Raw genomic sequence first — 9,814 nt, forward strand, 5'->3', positions numbered from 1 at the left:
CCCATCTATCTATCTATCTATCTATCTATCTATCTATCTATCTATCTATCTATCTATCTATCTATCTAATCTATATCTAAATATAGAATTTATACTTTGCAGATTTTCATCTATCGTGGGAGTGTCTGGAATGTAACCCCCGCGATAGCTGAGGCACTAATGTAATTTATAGCAAAAACATTATCACATAGCCTTCATCTCACTAAAGTTGTGTTCTGTAAAGTTTGTTGGCTCCTTGGTAAATGACCTGATGTGTGTACCTGGGGGTTCCTGAGTTAGATTCCGTTTGCAGTTAATGAAGCAGCCACATGGCATGTGGATCCAGCGCTCCGACAGCACAAAGAGGGGAGTGACCGCAGGTGCAAGCAGAGTGAGGAAGAAGCTCAGCGTCTCCAGGGAGGAGCTGCGTACGTTCACCGCATGCCTTATGAGTACCAAAGTCTGTGAGTGAACAGGAGAAGATGAAATTAATTCACTCGGGAGTCGGCTATTCAAAATGCATGAGGGCACGAAGCAAGAAACACATAGACGAGAAAAAGATCTGAACCTTCACAGAGAATGGGCTTCTTCACTTTTCATTTCCTTTTGTTTTGGATTTGAAAACTGAAAAAAAAAAAAAAGAAGTCTCACACTCTGATATTTTATGATTATGTCTGGCATTCCCCGTGGCAATGTTTTGATAACTTTATACAAGATTTTTTTTTTTTTTTCCCCAACTGGAGCTGAAACAATTTTTATTCAGGCTCTTGTATTGAATTGAGGAAAGTTAAGCTGATGCATGACTTTATATTCATATTCACATCCTAACAATTCTGAAAGTCTGCACTCTGTGGCGACCAGTTTGTAATGAAACAAGGTCCAATATTAATTAAAAAATAAAAAATAAATGTCGCCCACCAGTTGTCATGTCTGAGTTTTACCTAAAATTAACTTATAATGAGAAATGACAGAACTGAAGACATTTTATCCAAACTTTGAAAATACCTTCATGACATCTCTAAAGTTGCCAGGCTTACAGTTATGTTTGTGTTTCTGTTGGCTGTGGTGGCCATCTTGATTTGGGATAATCCAAAAAGTTAATGTTTTGTTGATCTCAGCCCATTGATAACATTCTGAAAGTTTCATTAAATCTCTCTGGGATTCATGAGCTATTTTGTTAACAATCAGACGGATTGCCATTAGTTAATATCAAAAATTTAAAACCATATTTTATATTAATATTTAAACCTTAAATCTGTCTTAGACACTGAATTTTAGCTCCATATTTGTAAAAGTAACCAAGTTATAACAAGTTTTGTGTTTAATAAAACTACTTTGTTGTAGCGGCCATCTTGGACGGGGTTAACTTCAAAAGATAGTCAGTTATACGTATTGACTCAATTATTATTTTCATTACAATCAGTCAGTAATTCATGATATATTTTGTTAACAGTACAGACAAACACATACACAGAAATGGGAGAAATCATTATCACCCTTTTGCCTGCAGCTGCATGGAATAAAAATTGCGCAATCACTGAAATACTCTTTAACAATGTGAGCCCAAAGAATCCTGCTGATATCACAATGTATACTTTAGTTTAAAAAAAATGGTAATTAGTCTGTTTTTGGACATATAGCATCACTGAACCATACCCAGATCAACTGACACAACCCCAAATCATGATACTACCACCGCAAGATAGCCTGACTGGCCCATAGCAAGTATGGTGCAGGACTTTTGCTGCTTGTCTGGTTATCTCTCTGATGAAGGTAAAGACTTGTCACACTGTTTGACCTTCTTCCACTGTTTCAGAGTCCATATTATTTAATACATTTCTTTTAAACAAGCTTCACAGATGTTTTCTAAAGGCTACACATCTATTTAGTCCCAAAACTTTGAGTTGTGCTCTCATTGCTTTGATAAAAAGGCTTTTTCCTGCTCAGCATGACTTCTAGAGTGTTAGCGTTTAGATGTTCATTTTATTTAACTAATATATATATATATATATATATATATATATATATATATATATATATATATATATATACATATGTATATATATATTTTTTTTTTTCAATTATTATTATTTTTTTAAACCTTAAGTATTTTAATCGAGCTTTTCAGCTGTTTTGTTTGCTTTATGCAGACTTACAATTCGACCCTTTTCATCCTCTGCAGAGAGCTCTCTGACATCGCTCTTGAATGAGTCAGAAGCTGTTTACTTCATCCTAAATAACTTTTTGGCAGCTTGAAAACATTAATTAGTGTGCTGCTTTTACTTTGAAAAACTATTTGCTTAGTTAAATCCAGGCAAGGGCTTCTTCTTTTTTTTTGGCCAGGCATCACAGATTGTCTTAATCTTAGCCAAATTAAGACCAGAACAGATGCATTTAGATGCATCACTTTACTGTTCCAGAAAATATTATTGAAATATTCTCTGTTTATTATTATTATTTGGCTATTTGAAAGCTTATCTTAAAATGAATGCAACCCCAGTTCCAAAAAAAGTTGGTACGTTGTCTAAAATGTAAACAAGAACAGCATGCATATTCACAATGGAACATACTAAACTATATGTTTAAACAAAAAAAAACTGTATCATTTTAAACAAGCAAGATGATCTTGAAATTTAAAGTAAAGTAAAATGCTGTTGTCATCGTTGTATGTTCTCATACAATGATAAAATTATTGCTCTGCTTTTAATCATCACGTGAGATGTGGGCAGCTATTTAAGCACCTGGGGAGCAATTAGGGATTAGGTGTCATCTTTAATAGCACATTTGCTAACACATTTTCATAATTGGGACTTATTATAGTATAGTCTCCATCCTTTCATACTCATGTCAGTAAACTTTCTCATCCAACCCAGAACTTCTGATTCGCTCAGGATAATGTCCAAAAGATTAATGCATCCTCATGAAGTGCTGAGCAACCCTTTCCATCACCACCACTTCAAGGTTATGTTCACATATTAAGGTCAAATATTATACAAAGTCTTTGCTTGCCCAAGCCTTTGCTATAGATTTCTGTATCACTGTATGATTGTTGATGGGTGTATAAAGTGCTGTACGTGGTATTCTTGTAAAAAAAAAAAAATTTGGGCCGGGGCAAAAATTTTCACTGTGAAGCATCCTCCCCCTCTGTAAATGTCAAGGACCTGAGGTGACCAGCTGCTCAAGTTGAATGTCGTCCCATTTTTGTTTGATATATTCTGGCTCAGAGCTATTCGACTGGTGACATGAAGGCCACTTCCAGCCTGCGGGTGACTTCAGTTTGGCACACCAATGAGTTCATGAAAAAAGGGTTTTGTTTATTGGATTTATGATTCAATGCAATAAAACAAATTTAAACGGTAACAGATCATTGTAATACTTGGTTTATTTACATATTGACTGGCCCTTTTGTTGAATAGCCCTGTTCTAGCTGTTCAACAGTCCCAGGTCTTCTTTGCTGCATTTTTTTTGTCTCATCATGATGCATCCAATATTTTGAATTTGTGAGCTGTCTGGATGCAGGCAGGCCAGTCCAGCTCCTGAGCTCTCCTACTACAAAGCCATGCTGTTGTAATAGGTGCAGTTTGAGATTTAGCACGTTCTGGCTGAAATATGCCTTCCCTGAAAAAGACATTATCTGGATGGGAGTATATGATGCTGAAAAATCAGTATGTGTGACTGGTGCTGGCAAAATGAGTTGGAATAATCACAAGCTGCAGTGCAAATAACCAAGAAAATGATTTATTTTTGCCATTATTCAGATTTGCATAAAAAAAATAACCCATAAGGACACAATCTAGTAGTCCTGGTGATAAAAATAGATTATAATTGTCCTAATCTACATTTAAATCAAAGTTTTCTAACAGGTATGTCTTCAGAAAGAATTTGTTGTCTTGTAAACCTTAGACTTTCTGTTGAAACTGACCATTTTCCCAGCCAGCTGCAGTGACTCTGCGACATACTGTAGCTTTGTTTCATGTCACTGTGAAGCTCGAGAATTCCCTTTTTTAAATATAGACCTGGAATGCCTGATAACATCACTCCAGACCAATAAAAACTGAGTTTTCAATCATGCACTCTCATAAATTAAACTATCTTTTTGCCAGGTGATACGCTGTATCACATTTTGAAGCTTTGAGATGGAGATATTGAAAAAGATGATAAATGAATATGGAAAAATTCCTCATTGTGACTCATTTTGCCAGCACGTGTCACAGATAGTGTTCTGCACTGATCGTGCTTTTTCAGATGTTTGAGCTGTCCACTCCAGAGGCACTAACTCATCCCCATACCATCAGAGAGGCAGGCTTTTGAACTGTGCGCTGATAACAGAGCAGATGGTCCCTCTCCTCTTTAGGATGGAGAATGTGGAGTCCGTGGTTTCCAACATGAATTTAAAACTGAATTTGTTTGACCACAGAACAGTGTTCCACTTCGTCTCTGTCTGTTTTAAATGAGCTTTTAACCAAAAGAAGATGGCAGAATTTCTGGATGGTGTTCACACATGGCTTCTTCTCTGCATGATAGAGCTTTAGAGAGACTTGTTCATACAATGATGTGCAGTGGTGTTCCTGAGCCCATGCTGTGATGATCCAAAGAGAATCAGAGCTGTTTTCATGCAGCGGAGGCCTGAAGATCGTACGACCACATTACTGACTTTCAGCCTTCTCCTTTGTCGACAAAGATTTCTCCAGATTTTTGAAAACTTTTTGATATTACAAGCTGTAGCTTATGGGATAATCAAAGTCTGTGGAATTTCCCTTTAAAGAGCGTCCATCCTTATTATTATTTTTTTTTTACCCACTTCTTCTTCTCTCTTGGTCGTGGGGATTGGATGTCTATCATCAGTCACTGTTAGAGAGGCGGGGGACAACCTGGACAGGATGCTAGTCCGTCACAGTAGAGACAAATAAGACAAACAACCATTCACACACAATTTATTGTAATTAATTAATCTAACATGCATTTTTTTAATATGTGGGAGGAAACCAGAGTACTCCATGTAAAATGGGGGGATCATGCAACCTCTATACGGAAAGGCCAGGAGGCAAACCGGAGCACTTCTTGCTGTGAGGCAACAGCTCTAACCACGTCACCACTGCGTTCCCCCCTTTTAAGGAACATAATTTAAAACTGTTCTATTAACTTTACAGATTCTCTCCATTTTTACTTCTGAGAGATTCAGCCTCTCTAAAATGCTCTTTTTACACCACTTGCTTTTACACCTTTATGCTGCCCCTGGCTGAACGCTTAAGTGTTGCTGCCATCAAATTCAAAAATCACCTTATTTATTTTCCTAACAGTCGCACAGTGTCCAGGTCTAAACATCTGATAGGTTTTCTGTGTTCCATAGGAAGTACAATATGAGGTTCTGACATGTGCAAATCCTTGGCTTTTTGTTAAATTTACACGTCACAATTTTTTCAGAACTGGTTGTAGGACGTCATGACAGCCTTAAAACTTTACAGACAAACCAAAATTTCCCATTATTTATTTATTTTTATCTCAATGACGACTAAGATAATTCACTTTCATGAAAAATGTGTATTTACGGCATTTCTGATCAGCTACATTAGAACTTTTTTTTTGTTTTTTACCATGTCTGACGTTTGATAAATTCCATATTGGCTCATTATGGTGTTTAGATTATCACCTCGAGTTTATTACTTTATTTTCTCAGTAATAATAATAATAATAATCAAGTGGCACTGTCTGTGCAGCGCAAACGCTAGTTACCCCACAATGCAGCCTAATGAATGCAGCCCAGAGGTGTTCATTAAAACCTGCAAACTGGTTCTGAAGTGTTTTTGGGGATTCTAATTTGACAAAACATTAGTGCTACATTATTAAAAGCTCGTGTTTTCATGTGCCGCTGCTTAGCAAGTTAAGAAGAAATAAAAATTTCACACTTTCAGATGTAATATGGTTGTGTTTCGCAAAACTGTGTCAAGGAACAAAAGGGGCCTTCCTAATGGGTTTTGGATCTGAAAATTGAGTTGTATGATTTTATTCATGTTTTTATTTATTTATTTGCTTCTTCATTTGTTATTGTCTGCAGCCTGAAAGGAGGGCAATTAATTTATTTGCCTGTAAGTTTGTGTGCGTTCCGCTGTCTACTGTTAGCAAAATATTTCATGAACCAGTGGGTGTTTAAACGAAACTGGATGTACATCCACAACTGATGAACTTTTGAACGCAAACCAATCCAAGATGGCCGCCACAGTTGGATGAAGCTTAGTTTACACAAAAATGGCCACAACTCAGTCAATTTAATAGAACACACTAAAAATTAATGTGGTCAAAGATGAGCACCGTCCTGAACACATGCTGTGAGTGATGGATTTGTATTAAACTTTAACAATTATAATTGAGACAACCTCAGTTTGTCTGTTGGCAAAATATCTCATGAACCAATTGATGGATTTCACTGAAACTCTCAGAAAGTAATAATTTGCTTCACATGTACGAATGATTACCTTTTTGGAGTCAACCGAATTAAAAATGGCCTCCATAGCTAATCACCAGGTCTCTCTTGTAAATGAGTCTCCGAGGCTCCAAGATGAACCCAAATAAAGGTTGAATGAATGAATAATTCTTAACCTTTTCAAAACTGGCAATGCCTCAGTGGGTTTTACATACATTGAAGTAAAATTTGGTGTGGTGAGAATTATTCACAACAGAATATACTCTAAGCACATTTTTAAGGTTTGACCAAACAGTGAGTTTGCTTTTCTTTTTAATTTAAGACGATAGATTTAATTTAATAAAACTCATGGGATTGTTCCATAGAAGGACATTAAATTTGGAAAGTGAAAGAACTGTTGGTTTATTTGAATTCAAACTGGTGCAAAGAGACAATTTATTTATTTATTTATTTTTATTTATTTATTTTTTACTGTTAAGCTGTTTGGTAGACGTGCACAGATGGCACATCCTCCTCCCCTTCATAGCCATTCTGGGCAAAAAAAAATAAATAAATAAATAAAAGGAGCCAAACAGTTCTGCTCCAAACCTAAAAGAATAAACAGTTAAAGCAAGTCAAGTTAAATATTCGTTTGAATGGATTTAAAAAAAAAAAAAAGTGTGTAGTTTTATTTATTTATTTTCTGATATTCTGGCTCCTTACCATCATTGGCATCCATAAAACCACTCGGACCACAGCCAGAATCATGGAGAAGCGCTTCTGCGCGAACACCACCGGCGTGTCTCCAACAGCCGCAGCTGTCCTCTGTCCACCCCGGGACACCGGGGACACACAGCTGTCCTCCTTCTCCCTCATCTCCGTCCCGCTCGAACTCGGGCTCAGCTCGTTGTACGCGCCCAAACTTTTGTGCAGGCTGTCCCGGGAGAAGGACTGGAGGTCGCAGAGGGGCGCGGAGCCACTCAGTCCCCGGGACACGTCCAGGCAGCTCGGGTACAGCAGGCTCCTCTGGGGCTCTCTGGAGCACAGCAACTGGTAGGTGAGCGGGGTGAAGAAGAAGAGGGACCCGCAGAAGCACAGGGAGTACAGGGAGAAGAGCAGCAGCACGTAGAAGCTGTCGCTCTCCGGGAAACACCCGAGAGATGCGCGCGTGAAGCTTCCCCATCCGCACAGAGGCAGCGCGCTGACCGCCAGGCTCACCGCCCACACGCCCGCGACAGCCCACAGAACCCCGAGGGGCCGGCGTGCGGACTGGAGCACCCCGAACCTCTTGGTGACATAGAAAGTGTAGGCTGCGATGAGGCAAGCCTTCATGTTGCTGGAGAGCCCCTGGAACACGTACAGAAGTCCCGACAAAGTGCACAGGAGGCGCGACCCCTCACCTGCGGGGGTCTCCCACTGGAGGAGCATGAACAAGGAGAGGGGCACCACACTGAGCAGGTCGTCCACAGACATGGAAGCCACGATGACACACAGGGAGGTCTTCCTCCTCATCCGGAGGAGAGAGAGCAGTGAATACACTCCTCCGACTGAGGTCGCGGCGGCGATGGTTACGCACAAGGCGAAGAGCAGGAGGCGCGTGTGCCTCTCCATCCCGGAGGGGTCCGCCGTGTCCGCGCTGCCTGGGGACGGATAGCTCTGGTTGGGCGCAGTGGACATCTTCAGTTTGGACACTTGTGATCGATCCAAACCAGGCTCAGTTGCTTGTAAAGTTGCTCCATACGCTGCGTGTAAACACGCGCCAGAATAAAACAAGAAATCAGAGTTGCAGAGATAGGGGAGAGAAAAAGCGCGCCCCTGTCTGATCCATCTGAGCACGCACGAAGCTTCCCTGTCCTCTGGCTGACGTGGAGCTGGCTGGGACCGTGTTGGCTGGCAGGCACTTGTGTTCACCGTTCAAACCAGAGCATCTCTGGTTTCCAGCAGCCGATTTACGCGCTGTCGTCATCACCGTTCCCCTTCCACGGCTCAGCCACTCAGGGGCTGAGCCAAACGCATCTCGTGCGTGTGGATGTGGACCAATTCATCAGGCTGTTTTAGAGCCTTCTAACACACCTCCCACTGGAACTTCCTCCTGCGTGAGTGGCATTTTGTCACCCGTGTTAGCAAAAATAATAATAATAAAATTTTATAAAAAAAAGTTGTCTGTTCTGTAAAAACGACTTTTGCTTCAGAAGAGCAATAACATTTTATGGTTAAAATGGAACTCAGATCTTTTGGAGTGGAGCTCTGTAGGAACATTATGAACAGTTAGTATTTTACCTGTTGCAGATAACTCTTCGATTGACCAGTTGAGAGGAAAAGAATCAAGCAGTTTCTTACCTGCATGGGCCAACCAGAACTGCTCGAGTTAGAGACAGGAGTCCCGTTAGGCTCTATACTCAGAACAGTAAATATTTGCACTCCTGCTTGTTTCTTTCTTATCAGGACACTAAAACTTTTGACCTTAACCAGGAGTAAATGAAATTTACAATATTCACGAGTAAACAGAACATAGAAACACATGCACCACTTTACAATGACTCCCCTTATAGATGTCCAACAAATAGCTTATAGATACATTATTCATTCCTCTATAGACACATGATAAATCATTAATAATTGTTTATTATGCATTACTTACGGGTGACAGAGAGACAAAATTGACCAGTTTCTTGCCAAATAGTGAGCCAAATTTGTTCACCTATATATTTAATCTAGAATTGTTATATTAAACATTTCAGACTAAGTTACTACCTTGTAAGCATTTGTAAACCTGTTTTTTTAGGATATAATATTAGTTGTAGATAGTTATAATGCAGTGATAAAATACAATATTATATGTTAAAGAAATAGGTTTACAAATGCTTATTGTGCTTACAAGGTAGTAACTTAGTTTGAATGTTTAATATAACAACTCTAGATAAAATTATGAACAAAATTGGCTCACTATTTGGCAAAAACACTGGTCAGTTTTGTCTGTCACCCTTAATTAATACATAATAAGCAGTTATTAATGATTGACGCATCTATTAACTATTCATTAGCGAGGGAGCCTTATTGTACTGAAACATAATGTTAATTTTTTCTCATGATGTAAATTCTGATGTTCTGAACTTCCCTTTTTCTAGATGGGCTTTGCATTGTAGGATGATATCTCTTAACCTAGGTGTTTTTTCTCCTCTTAAAAATGCAAGAACAAGATGCCACATTTTTTAAAAATTGATTCAAAGATACCTAAAACCAACAAATAAAGGATAAAAAGCTCCAAAACTTCAGACTATCTATAGGCCAAGGGTGTTAAACTCACTTACAAAAGAGGGCCAAATTAAAACCTTTTTCAAACCAGGGGCCAATTTCAGAAACTACATTAACTCAAATCAGATACCCAGCATCTTTTCTTGGTCACTGGTTCCTCAACAAGAGTTTGATTGGTCT

At 39.0% G+C, this 9,814-nt stretch overlaps 1 protein-coding gene across 1 annotated transcript in view; it reads right to left on the bottom strand.

The window, feature by feature from the left end:
* The window catches only part of LOC119410897 (probable G-protein coupled receptor 149), a 20,494-nt gene extending 12,149 nt beyond the window's left edge, over positions 1 to 8,345 (bottom strand). Inside the window, exons 1-3 of the mRNA XM_037677821.1 lie at positions 8,216 to 8,345; positions 7,103 to 8,121; positions 261 to 441 (exon numbers count right to left, since the gene is read on the bottom strand). Of these exons, the coding sequence (XP_037533749.1) occupies positions 261 to 441; positions 7,103 to 8,121; positions 8,216 to 8,345 (1,330 nt within the window). The remainder of the gene's footprint in view (positions 1 to 260; positions 442 to 7,102; positions 8,122 to 8,215) is intronic.
* Between the last annotated feature and the right edge of the window lie 1,469 nt (positions 8,346 to 9,814).

The sequence above is a fragment of the Nematolebias whitei genome, chromosome 6, assembly GCF_014905685.2.
Source record: "Nematolebias whitei isolate Nwh7 chromosome 6, NemWhi1, whole genome shotgun sequence".
Lineage (NCBI taxonomy): Eukaryota > Metazoa > Chordata > Actinopteri > Cyprinodontiformes > Rivulidae > Nematolebias > Nematolebias whitei.